The sequence below is a fragment of the Rhinolophus sinicus genome, linkage group LG03 (genome assembly GCF_036562045.2).
Source record: "Rhinolophus sinicus isolate RSC01 linkage group LG03, ASM3656204v1, whole genome shotgun sequence".
Lineage (NCBI taxonomy): Eukaryota > Metazoa > Chordata > Mammalia > Chiroptera > Rhinolophidae > Rhinolophus > Rhinolophus sinicus.
In genome coordinates, this window is record NC_133753.1 from 95,056,895 (window position 1) to 95,080,149 (window position 23,255).

Here is a 23,255-nt window from a genome sequence, read left to right on the forward strand (position 1 = left end):
TTAAATATTATTTGGAAGAAAAAAGGAAATTATACTTCTCTACTGTGGAATTCCTGAACTGAACTTAAATAACCATCCAAAGGAAAAAAAAATCTTTAATATGCTGTTAGTATTGTTGTGATTATCTTTTAAAATTCAGAAGACCTCCTTACTGTAAGATGAACTGTAATGAGCTTTGCCGGCATGGTGGTAATAGCGACTATATTTCCCTGCAGCTGACACACTATTAAGTACCCCTGGCCTAGGACTCCAAAATCCAGCATCTTGTTAGGGAGACGGGAGGTCTCTGCGTCAGTGGATAAGAGCGATGTGAAATTCGCATCTGCCACGGTAGGCCCAGGACCAGAGGAGCAGCCATCTGTTGGAGATACAGGGCAAATCTGGACCCTTTAGATGACTATTCATTTCTCCAGCTAGTTCTCGAGAGATTTGATTCCGTCTTATGTACCCTTGTGTACCCTGTTGGGACTTCCCCATATAGGTTTTGAGTTCCTGGTCAAACCTCATAATTAGCTCAAAGGTTTCCAAAGCTACTTCCGGTTGCACCCTGGACTGGAAGCAGAATGATCATCTTGGCTGTGGGTAATTCTCCCTCATCATCGCCAACCTGCTATCCTGATTAACCCTAAAGAGTGTATTTACGAGACATAGATCACTACAAGAAGTATAGTAATTTATTTTAGAACCTTGAAATAGGAAGGAATAATATAATTATAGGAAGTAGAAAAGAATTAGAAAGGACCAATATAATTTATTTTGATTTAAAATTCCAAAAATGTCAATGCCAGGGATATTTGACCCTTTAATAAAAGACCTAAAATAAAGCTGCTGATCTCATCCTTGACAATATATAGTAATGTTACATTATATTTCTGCTTCTCTTTGTGTAAGAGAGAATGACATTGCTTGAGGTAGAGTGCAGCTGAATTATGAGCATCAAGACGAGAGGACGGAGTAGTGGCCTACAGTGGCCACTAGGTGACTATATCAGACCACACTACTTAGTTGTCAGCTGAAGAAGGATTTGTGGGAACAGCAGCCTCATTAACTATGCAAGTGTAGGGAGAGGGTGTCAGTCTGCATTGATTCACAAGCATAAGATGCTTGTGAAATATGGGTTTCTTTTCCAGAAAATGCCTGTGAAGTGTTAATAATGAATTTTTAAAAGATTCAAAATTTAACAGTATCAGGCTTTCTCAGCTTCAGCCTGTTGACATTTTGGGCTAGGTAATTCTTTGTTATGGAGTCTGTCCTATGCACTATCCCTTAGCAGCGTCCCTGGCCTCTACCCACTAGATGCTGGTAATACCCCTTTACCAGTCATGACAACCAAAAATGACTCCAGACATTGCGAAGTGCCCCTAGGGGTCAAAATGGCCCTGGTTAGGAACCACTGAATTGTATAGACAAACTAATAGTATGTAAAATGCAAGCAACCCTATTATCTGTTGAAGAAAATATGCCCAGATATTAATCCAAGTCTTGCTTTTAGCTTTTAGTATTTTCTTGGTTAACATAGGAATGAGCCCTCACAGGGAGTACCTGTGATGAGTCATTTCTTGTAGTGTGAAAGACGGACATAACTTCATAACAAACAGGAATGTCCTTGCTAATCCAATGTCCCGTCTCTCAGGCAGGAATAAAATTATCCTTATAGGAGCAAGGTCTGAACAACACCTTGACTTACCTTTGAAACATTAAAATGAATCTATTTACATTGACATTTGGGAATTTTCCCTCCTACATCGTTCTACTCCAAGAAGCTATAGGATTTCTGCAAAAATTCATTAAGAATTTAAGGGGCCTCAGTATAATACTCAGAAAACATAGCTTCAAAGTCAGAGATATCTCATTTACTTCTAGTCATACTTCATCACCATGAGCCACATTTGTATGTCTTCATTCTAATTAAGCTCAGAAGAAAGGTAAATATCAATGAGAACCCTTTTCTTACAGCTCAGGAGAAGGTACTTTCCTGGACTAAAAAGAACATACTAAAATCTGGACATTTTATTGGAATTATGTTAATTGTATCAAGCTAAGAGACAGTGTCATTTTTGACCCATCTGCATTGTATCTCTTCAGGTGACACAGAATGATATGATAATGGCTGAAAGGCTATTTGGAATCCTAGCACACGTAGCATCTTCTGAGTTACCTCAATACCGTGTGATTTCAATTCTGGGTGATGCCAGGTAACCTTTAATTTCTATAATTTTTATAGAATTATTCTTTCTAGAGAAAGGGATAAATCCCACACACCTCTTAACTGCCATTTATACATCCCATAAACATTTATCCTAAATTTGTTTTGTGGCTGGCCCTATTCAAAGTGTTAGGGATATAAAGATGAGTAAGACAAAGTTCTTACTCTTGTGTGGCTTACAAGCTAATAAGTTAAAGATATACGTAAGCAATTATAATGTTTCAGATGCTAAAAGAGGGGGCTGTAGAAGAGACCGACAGCATTTTGGAAGAATATTGGGAAGGTGTCACAAAGGAGGTAACATTTTATCTAGTTCTATAGGAATCAGTAGGATTATTTCAGGAGAAAGATCTGCAAAGGCAGATCTGTAAGTAGTTCAGTATAATTGGACCATGGGGTGATTGCGAATAGTGATAGGAAATGAAGCTAAAAAGATTGTGGTTTGGTTTGAAGAGCCTTGCAATCCATGCAAAACAAAAGTGAAAGCATGGCAGAACAATTGTGTGGTTAGATTTATGTTCTAGAACAGCTGCCATTTGGGCAGACAGAGGTGAAGGAATGGAGACCAATCAAGAGGCTGGTCTGTAGTCCCGGAGAGAGATTATCAGGGCCAGAACTAAGATGGTGAGGGTGGAGAAGAGGATAATTTAAAAAGTATCTAGAAGAGGTGTACCTGACGGAACACATTCATTGACAGGATGTGTCATGGATGGAGGGAGTAAAGCCACGGATGGTCTGTCATTCATGATTCAATTATAGATAAGAGAATTCAGGCTAGAGTAAGTAGGAAATAACTTACATACAAGGAGTTAGTTATCTACAAAATCATTGGAAGGGCTGGAGAAGCAGTCGCTAGACTGAGCCTAGAGAGGACTCCAGACTGATACCACAGAACCAGCCCACCAAGGCAACTGCCACCTTTGCTACAATCACGGAGCTGGGTGATCAGCAGACTGTTGTCTGAACTGCGAGCTCCAGGATTATACCACTTTAACTCTACTGGAGATCAGAAAGTTCCCCACTCCTGCCCCAGAGCCTGACTCCAGAGCCATGCTGTCCTGCTGTAATTTACACCAACAAAACGGGTATCACGTGTGCTGTTCCTACTTCCCCACTTAGCTCAGTTCTGATTTCAGATCTTATCCAAGTGTGTCTGATTGGTGGAATCTAAATCCCATGAAAACCCACAGAACCACTCTGAGGAACAAATACTGAGGGAGGTACCACTACAAAATGAAGAGTGAATGCAGGAAATATGAAACAACGGATTCAAGAAATGAATGTGTGGGGAAAAAATGAGCAAAAATTATAGTTGTGTGAAAAAAAATCACTGCCTGATGTGAAACAAATTTAATAACGTGAAGATAAAAATCCAGGAAAATCCTAAGAGAAAGGAAGTTAAAGTTTGCTAAGTTACTTTCCCGGATCGAGAAAAATAATAAGTATTAATTAACACCACACATTGATGGAAAAAAACATATGTTTAACTGTGTGTTATAACATTTTAAATGCTACCATTAGAAAAAAAGTAGATGTATAATTTCTAAATCACTAAAAGTAAAAAACAAAAAAGCAGGAAGGGAAGGCAAAAAGAAGAAAGAGAAAAATAAAAGCATGTCAGTTATCACAATAAATATTAAGGAATGAAATTCTCTTATTAATAGACAGTAGCTCTCAGATTGGGTAAAAATTTGAGTTACGTGTTATTTTTGAGAGCTATCTCTAAAGAAAGCAGTACATAAAGGTTGAAAATAAAGGGATGGAAAATATATAACAGGCAAATGCCAACCACAACAAATAAATATGGGAATATTAATACTAGTGATAATAGAATTGATGAAACCAAAAACTACAATCCACCAAAAAAGATAATAATTTTTAACTTAATATAACTAAGATCACAGCTTCTAAATATATCAACAAATACAAGTATACATTGAAAATTTCATAGTTATTATGGTAAATATTAATCTCTTTGATTAGTGGATCAAATAAGCCAAAATAAAAAAGAATATTGAGGATTTCAATAACTCATTTAAACAAATTATCAAATAAATATATTTAGAATTTTATTCCCATAACCTATTTCCAATTCAGAAAAAAACTATTCAAACGCCTAAGAAATGTTTGAAAAAAATTGAATATATATTAAGCTCAAAGAAAATCTCTTTGCATCCCAAAAACCATACTCATACAAATCACTTTCTCTAATTATAATATCATAAAATCATAAAATAATTAGCCAAAAACTTATCCAGTTGGAATTGGAAAAGCAAATAAACAGAAGCAAGTTCCCAGAAAACAAAATACAAATGCCTTTAAACTTAAAAAAAGATGTTTGACTTCAATCAAAGTTATAGGCATGAAAATTTTAAAACAATGAAGTAACTTTGTGGGGGCAGAATAAAAGTTTGATAACGTACAGCATGATGAAACAGGATTCGTATAGACTATTGGTGTTGAGGAACGTTGATACAACTTTTTTGCCACAATTTAGCAATATCTAACAAGTTGTTGTTAGGTACATGTGTTTTAACTTAGTGATTTCATGTAAAGGAATATTCTAGAGATAATGTTTTTTACATGAGCACAAATGTGTATGTCCAAGGATTTTCATTGCAGCCAGTGTTTGTAATAGCAAAAATATGAAAGCTCATTAAATGTCCATTAATAGAGGACCAATTACTTGTAGCTCTAAAAATTATTAGAGTTTCTGATATGAAACAGTCTCTAAGATCTCTTAGAAAGTAAAAATGCAAGATATACAACGATTGTATAATATGCTGTGATTTGTGAGAAATGGGGCATATATTTCAGAGATAGCCTTGTGTAATTTAAATTGTTTTTAAATGATTGTCTCTAGGAGTTGAACTGATGACACTAGGGGGCCAGTGTGTCGAAGCTGACTTTTCACTCGTGTGTCTATACATACTGCTTGAATTATCTGTTTGACTTTTGTTCTGCTTTATTTTTGTTGTTGCTCTCCTTTTTATAATGATTATTGCTTTCTTTTTTAAAAAAGGATTTTAGAAAATACTTTTAACGTTTTTCGGTTAAAGAATAAGTAAAACCAAACTCATAAGTCACATACAAGTGAATTTGACAACAAGAACAGTGTATGTCAAAACCTGTGGGATGTGGCTAAAACTCTACTGAGAGGAAATTATATATCTTTAATATACTTACTAGAAAACAAGAAAGATTATAAATTAATGAGTGAGGCTTTTAATTAGAGAAGCTAGAAAATACCAAAGTGAAGTCAAATAAAATGGAGGTAAGAAATTCATAAAGATAACAACTTTTAAAGAAATAAATTGAAAAAAGAACAATTGTCCAATAAAAGCAAAATTTGACTCTTTATAAGGACCATTTTTAGAGGGAAATCCAAGAGCTCAACTATTAAACTTTTTTTAGAACTAGTCAGAATATGCAAAAAGGAGAACAGACATCTCTTCAACATACAAAAATAATTAATATTTCCTCATTACAATAATAAACTACTGAAAACATAGTATTAGAAAAAGTATCCTATTTATAGAGGCAATAAAAACTATAAACACCAGGAAATCCACCTGACACAAAGAAACTATGTAATAAAATGGAAATTAGGAATAATAAAGAAATCTTAAGAAATGGAGAGATATGCACTATTACTGATTTCAGAGACTTAATATTATAAACATGCAAACTCATTCAAATTGAATCACAAATTTACTAAATTCCCAATCAAAAATCATAATGAAGTTTCTTAGTAAACTGAACAAGATGAATTTGTATCTTAGGAAGGCGTTCATCATCCCAAATTTATAAAAATACTGTACTATACTTTCTAATACTTCCATAAGGTTTGACACATTTACCTCACAAAAATAGCCTTAAAAGCATTTAAGCCAAAAGTTGAGAGCACTACAAATCCACATTACATTGGGAAGTTTTAATGTACCTCTGAGCAATTAATAGAAAAAAGATAAAATAGTTGAATAACATGATTAATAATTTGAGTTACTAGACATTTAGAGAACATTGCCCCCAACAACTGCAGAATGTACATTCTTTTCAAGCATTTAGGGAGTATTTATAAAAATTGACCCAATACTCTCTGTAAAGCAAATGTCAACGGATTCCATGTTCCTCTGTTAAAATGTAAGTAAGCATTAACTTGATTACAAAATGTTAACCAGGAAATCCCCCTGTATTTGAAAATTAAGTAACATTTCTAAGTAAACCACAGGTTAAAGACAATTTCATAATGGAAATTTGAAACTACCTTGAACTGAAATACAATGAAAATACTATGTTTTGAAACTTGGGGGATCAAGTTACATGGTGATAATGGGAACCATTTTAGCCTTGAAATGGGTATATCAGGAAAGAATAAAGGCTAAAAATGAATGAGCTAGACATTACGGCTAAAGAAATTAGAGAAAGAACAGCAAAATAATTGTGAAGAAAGCTAAAGAAAAGAAATAATGATATTAAAAACAGAATTAATGAAAGGTTGATTATTTGAAAAGACTAATAAAAGTGATATAAAATGTATGTTTACATTGCTCTTATAATACTAAAATTGATAAAGAAAATAAATGCAGGTAAAGATCTCTATTACTTTTTTCTTTATAAATGTGAGAATATTATACTGCCTATAATCCAATAAAAAGAATTGATTAGGTAAATTGTGATGTACATCATAACTGAATTTTAGGTGTTCATTGAAATTATTAGTTTTTAATGACATGGAAAATGCTTATTTTATAACATTAAGTGAAGCGGTATACAGAATTGGATGTTTAATATGACGGTAACGTTTTACAAAAATTCATAGAAAAAGCCTAGAAAGAACTATGTTGAATGTGAACAATGTTATAGAAATATAGATTTATGAGCGGTTTTTATCTAGTTCTCTATCCTTTTCAAACTTTGTGCTCCTTACAATTTCTAAAATGATTGTGTTACAGTATTAAATTGGAAAAAGAAACTTTAAAAGCGATATTCCTCTTCTGCTCCCAATCTTGAGTTCACAGTTCACAGTGAAATAGTAATATCACTTCGTTTATAGACACCCTAAGTGGTGGAAACCAGAAAACGACTTCCATGGGGGATGAGGTGTTGTCCTCTGGAATTCTAGGCTTACGGTTCTGTAAGTGATACTATGAGCACTGTTTATGTGCTTTTTGATAATCAAATGAGGCTCCCTGTTTCATTATTTACCTCCTACTGGAATCTTGTCCTGATATGCTGACAGTTGGAAGTTTTTGGTTTTCTGTCTGTTTTGATTTTGCCTAAATCAAAATTAAACCAGTATCCCATTCCATTTTCTAGCTATGAGAAATCCTACTGAACTGCATAATGGAATTATGAATAGTTTGTGTGATTTATAAGAGGGTAACTAACTTATAATATGGGATAGAAGGAGTTTGAAAATTTGGCCTACTACATCTTTAATATGGTTGTTTTATGCTCTGTGATTATTTAAGTTTTACATTGATTTTTGTAAGATAGATCTTTTTTTCACTTAGAAATGCTTGAGACAAGTTTATGTTGATGATTGGAAGTTATGAAACAAAAGAATTTGGGTTGAATAACTTAGTTAGTAGAAAAATTGGGGCATTGAAACTGAGCTCAAATAAACTCAAACTCATAAAACAGATACTCAAAAGAATATATGTTCCCCTCTAAAATCAACAAAAATTGATATATTTTAATAAACCGATTAAATAACTCTCTCAATCTCTTTATTGTCTTTCTATAGGAAGAAGCAATTCCGGTATCTGCAAGAAACCAAAGGGAAAAAACCTGGTATTGTCAACGAAGAAAATAATGATAGCAAAAGACTTGTAGGAGAAAACACAAATCGGGCTATGCTAAATTATACCACAAGAGAATTTTATAATGAAAAGCTAGAGGTAAAACTTCCATTGATTTTTGGAATCTAGTGCCTGGATATATCCCACATGGCTTAGGACTTGGTGGTTGTACATTTTTCCCTTAATGAGTTAAGATAACCTGTTTTGTTCTAGAATGTTAGCCAGCCTTATACATACAAAGCTGGGGACAGTAGGCACGAAGGCATTAGGAAGAGGTAGAGCCCATAGTTCCAATATCTTCATTTCTGCAGAAAAACAAAAAATGTTCAAAAGAAATCTGTACCAAAAATCTAGACCAAAGTAAGACCTAATCTCTCCGAATTAAGAAAAGCCATATAGCCTCGCTGTGAGGATTTAACTAGCTCATGGCAAACTGGCAGAGGCCACATTATGAGCATTTCACATAATTCAACACCCACTACATTTAAAAAATATATATAGGATAAATAGAAATTGGATAGTAAACGGCATGCGTGATGGGGGAAACTCTAGAAACACTAGGAACGGTGGTAGGTAGAATTCTAACTAAGATGGCCTCCATGAGTCCCAGCCCCTGGAGCCACACTTTTGTATAAAACCCTCCCCTAAGCTCAAGTAAAACCTATGACCTGCTTTTAACCAATGAAATATGGCAAGTGTAAAGGAATTTTGCAGACATAATTAAGATCCCTAATTAGTTAACTGAGCGGGCATGACCGAATCAGGCAAGTCCTTTAAAAAAGGACTCAAGATTTCCCTGAGAGATTCTCCTACTGGCCTTAAAGTAGTAAGCCACCATATTTTGAGATGGTCACATGGCAAAGAACTGTGAAAAGCTTCTAGAGAGCAGCCCCTGCTGACAGCCATCAAGAAAATGGGACTTTAAGTCCTGCAACTGCAAGGAAGTGAATTCTGCCAACAACCACTTAAGCTTAGAAGAAAACCCCAAGCTTCAGAAAATGACACAGCCTGGCCAGCACCTTGACTGAAGCCTCGTGAAGTCCTGAGCGAAGCGTTCAGCTCAGCCATGCCTGGACTGATTCATGGAAACTGTGACATGTAGATGTGTGTTGTTTTAAGTCACGAGGTTTGAGGTGATGTGTGCACAAGCCATAAGACACTAATGTACCACTGCAGTCAGTACTAAGACGAGGGTGTTCAGTATCTTCATTATTATTTATCAAAACAAACAAAGTGATGAGACGAAAGACAGAAATCATTGGAAACTTGAAAAGAAGGGAGTGAACTTACTTTCTGCAGTCAATATTATTGATTACCTGGGAATCCCAAGAGAATTAATTGGGGAACTATAAAAGCTGTAAGAACATTATTCCATAATGGAGCAGAAATCAACAACTGCCATATATATAAATAACAACCAAAAAGTAAATACAATGGAAAAAAAGACCCAACTCACAGTAGCAACACAAAAAAATAAAATACCTAGTAATAACTAATAAATATGCAAGAGCTATATGAAGTAAACTAAAATATTAATGAAGCACACAAAAGATTTGTGCAAATGGAAAACCTACCATGTTTTGGATAAGAAGGATCTAAAGCAAACCATATCAGCCTTCCTTAAGTTAGTTTAAAAATGTAATATTATCCCAATAAAAATACAAAAATTTTTCATCAAGGTTATTTTGTAAACAAGTTGATCCTACAGTATCTGTGGGAAAAATAAATAAATAGCCATAAAAACTCCAGAAAAGAAAAACAATGAGAAGTCTAGCACTACTAGATATTAAGGCATCTTATAAAGTCTTATCAGTCAAAATACAGCAGAGCATTAAATGAATAACAAACATTACAGCTAAGTATAGTTTATTCTAGGTATGTAACAAAAAGATTCAATATTAGTAAATTAATAGGTCTAAGGTGAAAAACTGTGTTTATTTCTATAGACATTGAAAGGGCATTTCACATAATTCAACACCCACTACATTTAAAAAAAATATATAGGATAAATAGAAATTGGATAGTAAACGGCATGTGTGATGGGGGAAACTCTAGAAACATTAGGAACGGTGGTAGGTAGAATTCTAACTAAGATGGCCTCCATGAGTCCCACCCCGTGGAGCCACACTTTTGTATAAAACCCTCCCCTAAGCTCAAGTAAAACCTATGACCTGCTTTTAACGAATGAAATATGGCAAGTGTAAAGGAATTTTGCAGACATAATTAAGATCCCTAATTAGTTAACTGAGCGAGCATGACCGAATCAGGCAAGTCCTTTAAAAAAGGACTCGAGATTTCCCTGAGAGATTCACCTACTGGCCTTAAAGTAGTAAGCCACCATATTTTGAGGCCATCACATGGCAAAGAACTGTGAGCAGCTTCTAGAGAGCAGCCCCTGCTGACAGCCATCAAGAAAATGGGACTTTAAGTCCTGCAACTGCAAGGAAGTGAATTCTGCCAACAACCACTTAAGCTTAGAAGAAAACCCCAAGCTTCAGAAAATGACACAGCCTGGCCAGCACCTTGACTGAAGCCTCGTGAAGTCCTGAGCGAAGCGTTCAGCTCAGCCATGCCTGGACTGATTCATGGAAACTGTGACATGTAGATGTGTGTTGTTTTAAGCCACGAGGTTTGAGGTGATGTGTGCACAAGCCATAAGATACTAATGTACCACTGCAGTCAGTACTGAGACGAGGGTGTTCAGTATCTTCATTATTATTTATCAAAACAAACAAAGTGATGAGACGAGAGACAGAAATCATTGGAAACTTGAAAAGAAGGGAGTGAACTTACTCTCTGCAGTCAATATTATTGATTACCTGGGAATCCCAAGAGAATTAATTGGGGAACTATAAAAGCTGTAAGAACATTATTCCATAATGGAGCAGAAATCAACAACTGCCATATATATAAATAACAACCAAAAAGTAAATACAATGGAAAAAAAGACCCAACTCACAGTAGCAACACAAAAAAATAAAATACCTAGTAATAACTAACTAATAAATATGCAAGAGCTATATGAAGTAAACTAAAATGTTAATGAAGCACACAAAAGATTTGTGCAAATGGAAAACCTACCATGTTTTGGATAAGAAGAATCTAAAGCAAACCATATCAGCCTTCCTTAAGTTAGTTTAAAAATGTAATATTATCCCAATAAAAATACAAAAATTTTTCATCAAGGTTATTTTGTAAACAAGTTGATCCTATAGTATCTGTGGGAAAAATAAATAAATAGCCATAAAAACTCCAGAAAAGAAAAACAATGAGAAGTCTAGCACTACTAGATATTAAGGCATCTTATAAAGTCTTATCAAAACAGGATGGTTATGAAGAGATAACCTAATGGAATAGAATGAAAAGTCAAGTATACATCTAAATACAAAAGAGAATTTATTGTATGATAAAGAATAATCTCAAACAAGTCAAATGTATGATCCAATAACTATTTGGGAATAATTAGGGAACTGAGAAAAAAAGTGGGATTTAGACATTATATCTTAATGGATATAAATTCCAAATGGATCAGAGATTTTAAAGTTTATAATGAAAGCACAAAAATATTATACAAGAAATGGAAAATTAATGTGTAGCATTGAGATGAGAAAGACCTTCAGGGGAATAAAATAAGCAAAGACAAGGGACAAACTGAAAAAATAGTTTGCAATAATCTCCCTAAATTATGAAGAGCTCTTAGAAAATGGATCAGCAATTCAATATAGGTTGTATTACTTATTCAAAAGCAAATTTTAAATAATATACAATTTACCACTGTAGCAAACATTGTGGGAATGAATAATAAAATATGTATAAGCCCTTTATGGAGGTTTCAATAAAATTTTATTGAAAGACATTGAAGAGAAGCTAAATAGAGAGTTGATGTTCATGGACAGAAACTTTTTACATGATAAAAATGTCACTTCTTTTTAAATCCATCCATAAATATAAGGCAGTTCTAGTCGAAATTTGGACAGGGTTGTTTGTGGAACTTCACCAGTTGATCATAAAAGCTATCTGACAGAGCAAAGTTTTAAAATAAATTATCTAATACACCTAAAATACACAAGAGTAAAAGTGGGAGAACTTGCCCTACTAGATATAAAGTATTATTTATGTCGTAAGAATGAAGGCAGTGTAGGAATAGACTAATAGACCCATGGACAGAATAGAGAACGAGAAAGACTGCATCTATATGGGAAACTTTGTACAGAGCAGGCATTGCAGACTAGTGTGGAAAGACCACGTAATAAGTGGTACTGAGGAAACCCTACTTTACACCATACAGCAAAAATTAACTACAGATCAAATAAACACATATAAAAAGCAAAACTTTAAAGTTCTTGTTTAAAAACAATCCTTATGACCTTGGTTGGGTAGGCTATGATTTTCTAACACACTAAGGGCACAAACTAGAAAGAAAAAAAAATTAAGAAATTTGACAATCAAGGTCTTTGGTTGTTGCTGTGTTTTTTTAAATATATATATAACAGAAATAATTTCAGTGGAGTCATAAGCAAAGTCCCGATTAAAGGAGTTTGAGCAGTAAATAAGCAAGAAATAAAGACAGGAATGTTGACTCCTATTTTGAGAAATACTAAAGGGAAAAGAAGGAATCTGAGGTCACATATTTTGGAAAGAACACTAGGCCACTAGGAGACCTGGGTTTGAGCCCGATTCTACCCCTTATTACCTGAGAGACCTTGCCCAAGTCCCTTAATTACTCTATTGACTCACAACCCATCATTCCTTCACTTATACCACACTCCCTACTTCTTGAAAAATATTGAAATCCCTGAAGCACAAAGTGCTCAGTCTCTCTCTGTACATCCTGAGTTGTTGAGAATGAATTGGAGTTCCTCACAAATCACGGAAGGCAGACCCTTTTCATTATATGTATGGCACGTCCAATTACACATATGACACGTATACTGTGTCGCGTGGTAATTGGCCATCCATTCTCCTGACTCATTCTAAAAATGATTAATGATGGGTTTGGAATCAGAGAGCTCAAAGGGACTTTAGAATCCAATCCTGTTCTTAGACAGATGAGGAAAACTGGAAACAGGTGACTATTCACGATTGCGTGGCACGTTATTAACTGAGCTGCCTCCAGGACTCAGGCCTTCCGCTTCCTGACCTGGGCCTCTTCCCCAGTATATCACACCCCTTTCTGAAGTCTTTCTGGCCACCCAGTGCAAAAGGGGTTATATGTGAACACTGATTATATTTGCTGTCTAAAATCTCATGCAGCACTTATTTACTGTTTAGTTTTTTTAAGTTATAATAACTTTCCATATGTTTAGGCCATCTCTCCAACTAGACTGCAAGTTCTTCAAGGACTAGATTAGGGTTGTCTCTAGGCAAATATTGGCTGATGATGTCTAATCCTAAACAAGTCTCTCAACTTCTGTTGACCTTAGTTTCCCATTTATAAAATGGAGATGTGGATTAAATCCAAGTACAATTGTCATTATAGTTAAAATTGCTTTATAACAAATCCCACCATTGACCTACTTTGTTCCCCCAAAACCATCTTCATGACAACAAACTTTTAGTTCAATGAAATAATATAAACAATATTGTATAGAGTTCATCTCATCAGGATTGAATTTGTAAACAACTTGCTTTATGGATTACACAGGGATATTGTGGGATAGAAAAACAAATAAGGATATGAAAGCATCTGAGAAGGGAACAAGCATTGTTCAAAGAGCATCAGCTCTTTGCCGTGTCCGGGCAAGAGAGGCATCTCTCATGTGGTCCTTACGAGTATCATCCTGGACAGGTGGATGAGTCATGCTGGCAGATACCTGATGAGTTTCAGACTAACAGGTGCAGAGTCATTGGCTTAGTGGAAGGAAGAAATGATGAAGCAAAAATGCTTTCAAACACAGTTACTAAATTCACAATTACTATAACATGTTTATGAAGAAGTAATGGAAGAAACTATAGCAGCAAATTATAAAGGACCAAAAATTGCACTCTGCCAATTATAAAAAGTTTATGTTCGTTTGTATTATGTATAAATTATTTAACAAGACACATCATTTAAGCATTCTTTAAATTTTTATTATCCCTAAATTGCTATAAAATGTTTTCCAGCCTTACTGCTAGAAGTTTATATTTTTTACATTCAAAATCATGTTTTAAGAAACTTAGAAGTCTGCAAAGAGGGGCATTCATTAAGTGTGCTCTGTATAAATACACCACTCATTGTAAAACGAAGCTCATTTTAGTACTGATCTCTGGTGATTCACACTTGTCTTTCCTCCTGGTAGTCCCTGTGTAGCCCAGAATTACCGAGCATTAAAAGGGAGCAGCTAAATGTTCTCATCAACAAGCTTAGTGCAGGTGACTAAGTCCCAGGCTATATTTCAGAGCTAGAGATGGTTCATCGGAGGAGCAGCCAGCTGGAACCATCTGTGATTTATCGCCCATCACAATCTATACATATTTTTATGACAGGTCAACCCATGACCTGTTGTTTTTAGCACATGAGCTAAATCAAATCAGCATGTTGACCCCTGAATGGTGACTAATTATTTAGAAAAATCTTATATGTCATAAGAAAATTTCCAAAATATGCCTCTGTTAGGGAATAGTGACAATTGAGACTCATCATTGACTTACATTAATTAATCAAGGATCTAAAACATATTTGGTTGTTTTAAAATTGTGAAAATCTGGAAAAGGAATAGAACGAAAGAGGGAAAAGCACTCATGTTCTCACAACACGGACTATCTTAATAATACTTCAGTATATTTTCTTCCAATAGTTTTGTGTATAATTTTTGTAACTTTTTAATGAAAATTTCAAACATACAGCAAAGTTGAAAGAGTTTTACAATAAACACCCGTATACCCAAACCTAGATTATGCTATTAACTTGCTTTGTCACATATCTATGCATCTACCCATCCTCTATACATCAGAAATCCACCTTATTAATTCATTTACAGTAATTGCAGATGTTAGCATGCTTCTCCTTAAATAATTCAGCATGCATATCATGAATTAGTGTTCAGTGTTTGCCATAGTTTCTTCTTTTGAGGTAAAATTTATGTACAATGCAACACAAATCTTAGATGTAAGTTTTGACAAATACATACACTTGTATAGCCCAACCTCTATCAAAATTTCATTTTTTCTTTTTCTTTTTGCACTGCACATTGTAATGTATTTCCTTGTCATTATAAATCTTACTAAGTGTAATTTTAACGTCAATATGTGTTGATATTTTAAATTTAACCCTTTAATTCATCTTGAAATTATTTTGGTGTTCTGATTTGAGTTGGAGGTTTCAATAGATCCTTTCCAAGTAGTTAAACCTATGGTCTCATTGACATTTATTATTTCTTTTCTTCTTCATTGATGTGAGTTGATTTCCTTCTAATTCTGATTATCTGATCTAGTCCACTGATCTTTCCATATATATTATGACATTTTCTATCATCATGCCTTTATACTCCCCAAAAGTATCAATAGCCAGAAATAATGTTGAATGCTTACATTAAACAAAACGGCTTTGTTTCAGTTTCTGGGATGAAACGGGCCCAGTGCTCGAATATTCTTTGGTCCAAAACTTCCAGTGCTGGGTTTTGAACCCAGGTTTTTCAAGAGCAGACCGCCAGACCCAGAAGTTGAGTGGGGACACTTTCTTTGGAAGGCCAACTTCTGGGTCCCAGGCTTGTATATACTCGTATTTCCTCTTCCTCTTTGAACACTTTCCCCTACTTTGTCTACATGGCCTAGGCCACGTAAGTCAGTGTAATGTACCACTACTTGCTTTCCTTAAATACAGAGTGAATTCAGAGTATGGCCATTTAAGGTATGTATATGGCTATTAACTGACCTCATGCCAATTAGACTGTCAGTATCAGTACTCTGGCACATTTACCACCAGAAGCCATGAATCTGTGTGTTCAGCTGACTTGTGTGAGCTGAAGTACCTGAACTGAGAAAGGAGAATGTCTACCAAGGGAGAAACAGTCGTTATGATCCAGTGAGTCCAATAAAAAAGCACATTGTCTCAGCGTTGTCAGCAGAGGCAGGGGAGGCCGGGGAAGTAGGGGCCCCTGATTGGCTGTCGTTACTCAGGCAGAGCTGTGTGCAGACTGTCTCGGGAAGAGCTGCTGCTCTGACGGGTGGGGGTCCGAACAGATTATCTCAAGTTTCTCTGGTTCAGCTCATCGTTGCTTTGGCTTTTGGATTAATTATGATTAAATGCAAATTTTTCTTTTGTTAACAGGAAATAAAGGAAAAAAAGAAATTCTGCCAGATGTATATAGAGGACCTTGTGAAGGAAGCCACAGAAATCAACAAGAAAAATGAGGCTTTGCAGAAGCTCTGGCCACAGATGTTCATTGAGCTTGTCAGGGATGCGGTCATAGAGATCCGCAGCAAAAACTCCTATATGAAGCTTTGCCTACAGCAGATAACTGACCAAAAATAGAAATGGCTTGTCGTTGATTTTAGCAGTTTTATGTTCTTGAGGGTTGAAAATGTGTAGGTTAAACATGTTCAAACAATAACCCTCTCCTACAAACTAGAAAGACTTAGCATCAAACCATGATTGCCTACTGTTCTCGTACTAGTTACAGGTTAGGAAGGAAAGGAGGAAAGCCAGAGAAAGGGAGGGTGAATTTCCTGTAGATGATGACCAAACAACCTTTGGGAACTAAGCAGTTTTTAGAGATAGCTTGGGCCTTCAACTCGCACTGCATCTTAGGGTCTTGCTTGGAATGGTGGCCCCTGCTGTAGCCCACAGCACGGTGTTTGCTCATGCTTTAGCATGAGCTGCTTTTACCTTCTTTCAGCTGATCATTTCCAGTTATTTGCCTCTTTATTTTATGTCATGATCTCAAAGCCAAAAATATGTTCTTTTTATGTTTATAATTAAACTTATTAATCAATTAGTAAAAAAATAAAGGTGTATTTGCCTCCTTATTTTAGTCAGAATTATCATTTTATTGTATGTTCCCCTTTAGTTTCTTTAGAAGACGGTGACTGGGAGCCCTTCTCTTCACTTATATAGGAAGAGGTTCTGATCTTGTGGGACGCCCCTCAGGGCGCCACAGGAGATCCAGAAGGTCACTGTGGGAAGAAAATACGAAAACGAGTCAGAACTGGGGCGGGAAGATCCTTAGTGAATGGAAAATGCAGTTACAAATCAGTAAGTCGTCTCCCCTGAAAGGGGTTTCATTCTATAGTTAGATATTGTGGGACTCTTTTTTTCGTCTGGTACCCACCTGGCACTATACATAGTTATTACCATATTATTGACTATATTCCCTATGCTTTACAACCCCATGACTACTTTGTAGTAACCAATTTGTACTTCTTAATCCCTTCCCCTTTTCACGCACCCCCCCCAATACCCCTCCCATCTGGCAACTATCAAAATGTTTTCTATGTCTATGAGTGTAACTGTACCTCCGAAGCATTGGGGATTCATAGGTGAAAACTTCTAATTTTTTTAAAGGATTTTTATTAAAAATATAGCTAACATACAATATTGTAGTAGTTTCAGGTGTACACAATAGTTATCCAACATTTATCTACCTAAAGAAGTGATCACCATGATAAATCCAGCAACCATCTGACACGGTACCACGCTATCACAGTATCACTGACTATGTTCCCCATGCTGTACATTGCATCCCCAGGACTTGTCTGCTTTATACTGGAAATTGGACCTCTTATTCCCCTTCATCTTGCCCCCCTTTTAAAATGTGTCAATTACAGTTGAGATTCAATGTGATGTTAATTTCAGGTGTACAGCATGGTGGTTAGACATTTATATAATTTAAAATATGATTCCCCCAGACTAGTCTAGTACCCACCTGGCACTATACATAGTTATTACCATATTATTGACTATATTCCCTATGCTTTACATACCCATGACTACTTTGTAGTAACCAATTTGTACTTCTTAATCCCTTCCCCTTTTCACGCACCCCCCCAATACCCTTCCCATCTGGCAACTATCAAAATGTTTTCTATGTCTATGAGTTTGTTTCTGTTTTGTTTGTTAATTTTGTTCTTTAGATTCTACATATAAGCGAAATCACATTGCATCTGTCTTTCTCTGTCTAATATACTCCACGCAGCACAACACCCTCCAAGTCCATCTATGCCGCTGCAGATGGCAAGACCCCACTCCCTTCCATGGCTGAGCAATATTGCATTGTATGTATGTACCTCCTCTTCTATATCCATTCATCCTCTGATGGACACCCAGGCTGCCTTCACATCTTGGCCATTGTAAACAATGCTGTAATGAACATATGGATGCACACGTCCCCTCAAAGTAGCGTTTTGGGATTCTTGGGATAAATACCCAGAAGTGGGATTACTGGGTCCTTCTTTGTTCCTATAGCCTTTGTTTTAAACTCTATATTGTCTGGTACAAGTATCACCACCTCAGCTTTTTTTTGTGTGTGTGTGCAATTTTTATGAAAACTCTTTTCCCATTTCTAATTTCTGTCTTTGTCTTTCAATCTGCAGTGAGTCTTTTGTAGGCAGCATATGTAAGGGTTTTGTTTTATTATCCATTTAACCACCCTATCTTTTGATTGGAGAATTTAGTTAATTTACATTGAAAGTAATTGTTGATAGATATGTAGCTATTGTCATTTTATTATTCATAATTTTGATCTTTTTTTTTTTTTTTTTTTCCATCTTAAAGAAGTCCCTCTAACATTCCTTGTATTATCGGTTTGGTGGTGATGAACTCCTTTAGCTTTTTCTTGTCTGGGAAGCTTTTTACCTGACCTTCAATTTTAAATGATAGACTTGCTGAGTAGAGTAATCTTGGTTGTAGGTCCTTACTTTTCATCACATTGAATACTTCATGCCAATCCCTTCTGTCCAGCAAAGTTTCTGTTGAGAAATCAACTGACAGTCTTATGGAATCTCCCTTATAAGTTACTAGTTGCTGCTTTTAGGATTCTCTCCTTGTCTTTAATCTTTGCTATTTTAATTATAGTGTGTCTTGGTGTGGGCCTGTTTGGGTTCATTCTGTTTGGGACTCTCTGTGCTTTCTGAACTTGTATGTCTATTTCCTTCGCCAAGTTGGGAAAGTTTTCAGTCATTATTTCTTCAAATAGGTTCTCAATCCCTTGCTTTCTCTCCTTCTGGTACCCCTATAATGTGAGTGTTACACTTGATGTTGTCCCTTAAGCAATCCCCTAAGAGGTCTCTTAAACTATCCTTATTTTTTTGGATTCTTTTTTCTTTTTGCTATTCCAATTGGGTGTTTTCTGTTACCTTGTTTTCCAAATCACTGATTTGATCCTCTGTTTCATCTGGTCTGCTGGTGATTCCTTCTAGTGCATTCTTTATTTCAGTTACTGTATTTTTCACTTCTGACTGGTTCTTTTTTATGGTTTCTATGTCCCTTTTTACGCTTGCTATGTCTTCATTAAAGTTCTCACTGAGTTCCTTAAGCATCCTTATAACCATTGTTTTGAACTCAGTCTCTGGTAGGTTCCTTGCCTCTATTTCATTTAGTTCTTTTTATGGATTTTCCTCCTGTTCTTTCATTTGGAATACATTTGTTTGTTCCCTCATTTTAGCTGTCTCTCTGTGTTTGTTTCTATGTATTAGGTAGGGCTGCTATGTCTTGCCCAGATAGCCTTTTTTAGTAGGTGTTCTGTGGGGCTCAGTGGCACAATCTCCTTGGTCACCTGCTCTGGGTGCTCCAGGAGTGTCCCTTGTGTGGGTTGTGTGTACTCTCCTCTTATAGTTGAGTATTGATTGCTGTTGGCACATCAGTGGATGGGATTGACCATTAGGCTGACTGGCTATGGGGTTTGGCCACATCCACAGCTTATGGGCTGCCATGCAGGGGCTTATGCCACTGAGTGGGATTCGCCTCTATGGGCTCTGGTGCCTGTTGAGACCACCCTTTGTGTGTGCTGTTTGTGGGGTAATTGGAGGGTGTTCTGCTGTGGTCTGAAGCCAACCTCTAAGTATGTTGGTTCTGGGGCCTCTTGGGAGGGACTCTGGTGCCAGGTCACTCACTGCCTGTGACTGTTCGGGGGCAACCTGGCAGGAGCCACAAAGCATCTGTGGTTGTTCGCTGCCTGTGCTAAACCTGGAGGCGTGTGAGAGAGGCCACGCTACATACTGAGGATGTCTGCCACCAGTACTGGGTCTGGAGTATCTCCACAAAAAGCCAGGACACTCCATGGCCTGCTGCCACTTCCGAGCTCCCTTAAGGTTCAGCCACTGATAAAGCCTCATGAGGTATGGAGTTGGGTGTGGCGGGAGTCACTTGAGTGGGAAGAGTTTTGGTCACCAGTTTAATGTAAACTTTGGTTTGGTGCCAGGGCTGAGCCTGGAGCAACTCAGCAAAAGTCTTAGAGCACAGCAAGGCCAGTTGCCACCGGCCAGGTGCCTGCCAGGCCCCAATAGTTTTCCAAGAAAGAGTGCAATGCAGGTGGGGCTGGCTGCTGTCAGAGAAAGTCCCTCAGGCGTTGGGGGAGTTAGGTTGGGTGGTGTCATGCGGGGACTCTGGTCCTGCTCCCTGCACAAGAACGCATGATATGGTGAGGCCAAAAAAGGAACACCCACGGAGCCATCGATAGGGGGTTCATACCATTATATTCTCAAGGGTGCCTGGTTGAGACACAAAAGCAAACATCTGCCGGTATCCCAACGAGGGGCCTTCCTGCACCCCAGTCTTGCTGGCGGCCGGGCCAGACACAGGAAGTAGGATCCACGTGATCCGCAATCCGCCATCTGCGCTTGCTGACCCCACTTGCTAGCCGCAATCCACTGTCCACTTCTCTGCCAACCAACCAACCCCCTTGCCAGTGTAGCCACAGCAGTTATATTGGGGGCCAATGGCCACCTGGTTACAGCTGATGGCCATCTACTACCCAAGCCAGCACCTTTCCAGGTGAGGTCAAAAGCCTGGAAACTGCTCTCTGGGACTCTGTCCCCATAGGTGGAGTCCCAGTGAGTCAGCAGGGCAGTGCAGCAGAGTTCACCAGGCCAATCAGATTCGGATTCTGCTATGGTGGAGGTGGGCTCACCACAGGAAAGATGCCGCCCACCTGCCGGCTGTCTGGGAGAAGTACCTCACACAGGGAAAATGCTGACTGTCCTCCAGTCCTCCTGAATCCACACACCTCAGTTTGCTCCCCTATATGTCTCTGACGCCTCCTGAATCACTGTCTCTCCTCTAGAGCCCAAGGTGAGTGCCTGCGAGCAGGTGAATCTGTGTATGGGCCATTTAAGAGGACATCTGAATTTCCCACAGCCTTCTGTCCCACCTGAACAATTAGAAACCCCACTGTTTTTCATAGGCAGATGTGGGGGCTCCTGTTCCTGGCATCAGTACTCTGGGCTGGGGAGCCTGGTGTTGGAGGCCAGGGTCCCTCGCTCCTTTGGGGGGAACCAATGTGGCCGAGATATTTCTCCTGATTCTCAATAGCCATAGTGAGGTTTGGGGCTTGTTCCACATCTCTGCCCTTCCTACCAGTGTCGACGTGGCTTCTTTATATTTTTAGTCATAGGACTTCTGTTTGGCTAGACTTCAGATGGTTCTATAATTTAGGTGTAATTTTGATGTGTTCACAGAAGGACACAGACACAGTTGTATGTACTCTACCATCTTGGATCTCCTAACTTTTCTCATTCCATTGGAAGATCAAACAGGTTATGGGGACAGAGACAGGAGTGCAGTTTCCAGGCTCTCGGCCTCACGTGGAAAGGTGCTGGCTCAGGTAGTAAATGGCCATCAACTGTGATTGGATGGTGTGGGGACAGAACCCCAAAAAGCAGTTTCCAGGCTCTCGGCCTCACATAGACAGGTGCCTGGCTCAGGTAGTAAATGGCCATCAACTGTGATTGCATGGCCATCAGCTGTGGCTAGTTGGCCGTCAGCTGTAACCAGTGAGCCATTGGCCACTAATATAACTGCTGTGGCTATGCTAGCAGGGAGGAGAAAGAATGGGGGCTAGCAAGAGGATGGTGGCTGGGCTAGCAAGCGTGGATGGCGGATTGCAGACAGTGTGGATCCAGCCTCCAGTGAGAGTATAGTGCCGCCAGCGAGACTATAGTGGTATGACTCCCCTACCTATGGCTCCGTGGGTGTTCCTTTTTGGCCTCACCATGTCCTGCGTTCTTGTGTGGGGAGCGGGACCGGAGACCCCGCAGGCCGCCCCGCAGGACAAATGGCGCAGCGAGCAGGGTATGGTGCCGGCCAAAGCTCTCCAAAGAGTGGTGGAGCAGTTTGTGCGTATGAACACTCAGTCTCAGGAAGACCAGGAGGAGCAGCTGCCGGAGAGCTGGACCCCCGTGGAGGGGTGGGAGGACGTGGACGGTTCTCCCACCAGCACAGGAAAAGCCATGCAGCTGCTGCAGAGATGGAGCCCCGTGGAGAGGTGGAAAGATGTGGACGGTTCCCCAACCAGCACAGGCCGGAGAAAGCGAAGGTCGTTGCAGCCCTGTGGGCCGGGGAAGTTCCTGCTCAGGCAGCCCGGATGCAGGACTTATAGTCCCAGGAGGTAACGCTTGCTGAGTCCTCCGTGGGAGATGAGGGTGAGGTCAAGGTCGTCCCTCACCCCCAGGACAGCCCTGGTGAATGACTATGGACTATGGGGAATTGCCTTCCATCCCTAATTTAATGGACCGCTTGACTGTTTGTTTGGGAACTGTTGTTAGTGGAACTGGGGGATATTTGCTTTTGTCTCTTGACTGGCCGCCATTGAGAATATGTAAGCACCTTGATTGTGAGTCGCTGTTGTTCCAGCAGGGTACCCTGAGAGGCACAGAGAGAGTGGCAGTGCCCTGAGAGCCCTGGCTGAGTCCAGGAAGTGTGGCTGAGCCCTGAAGATGCCCTGGCTGTGCCCAGGAAGTCGGGCTGTTCCCAGAGAGAGTGGCAGTGCCCTGAGAGCCCTGGCTGAGTTCAGTCCATTTACATTTAGGGTGATTATTGATATGTGAGGATTTCCTGTCATTCTATCTTTAGTTTTCTGGTAAGGCTGTGTCTCCATTGTTTCTTTGCCTTTTGTTGTTGTCTATTATTTCTGTGTGGTGGTATTCTATGATGTTTCCCTCTGTTTCTTCTTTTATTTCAGTATATATTTCAATTCTGGATTTATTTTGAGTGGTTACCCTTAAGTTTATGTAAAAGAAAGTTTGATATTTAGAGTATTCCATTTTCTTCAGCACGCTTACTTTCTCCATTCCCATATTCGGTTCAGGCCTTTACTCTCCCCTTTTTGAGT

The 23,255-nt window shown here is 38.3% G+C and overlaps 1 protein-coding gene across 7 annotated transcripts in view; it reads left to right on the forward strand.

The window, feature by feature from the left end:
• LRRC49 (leucine rich repeat containing 49) overlaps nucleotides 1-16,959 on the forward strand; it is a 130,973-nt gene extending 114,014 nt beyond the window's left edge. For all 7 annotated transcript variants that reach the window (XM_019736012.2, XM_019736013.2, XM_074328207.1 and 4 more), the window contains 3 exons: nucleotides 2,086-2,195; nucleotides 7,956-8,109; nucleotides 16,262-16,959. In XM_019736012.2, coding sequence (XP_019591571.1) covers nucleotides 2,086-2,195; nucleotides 7,956-8,109; nucleotides 16,262-16,465 — 468 coding nt within the window. In that variant the 3' untranslated portion in view covers nucleotides 16,466-16,959. The remainder of the gene's footprint in view (nucleotides 1-2,085; nucleotides 2,196-7,955; nucleotides 8,110-16,261) is intronic.
• The last annotated feature ends 6,296 nt before the right edge of the window (nucleotides 16,960-23,255 follow it).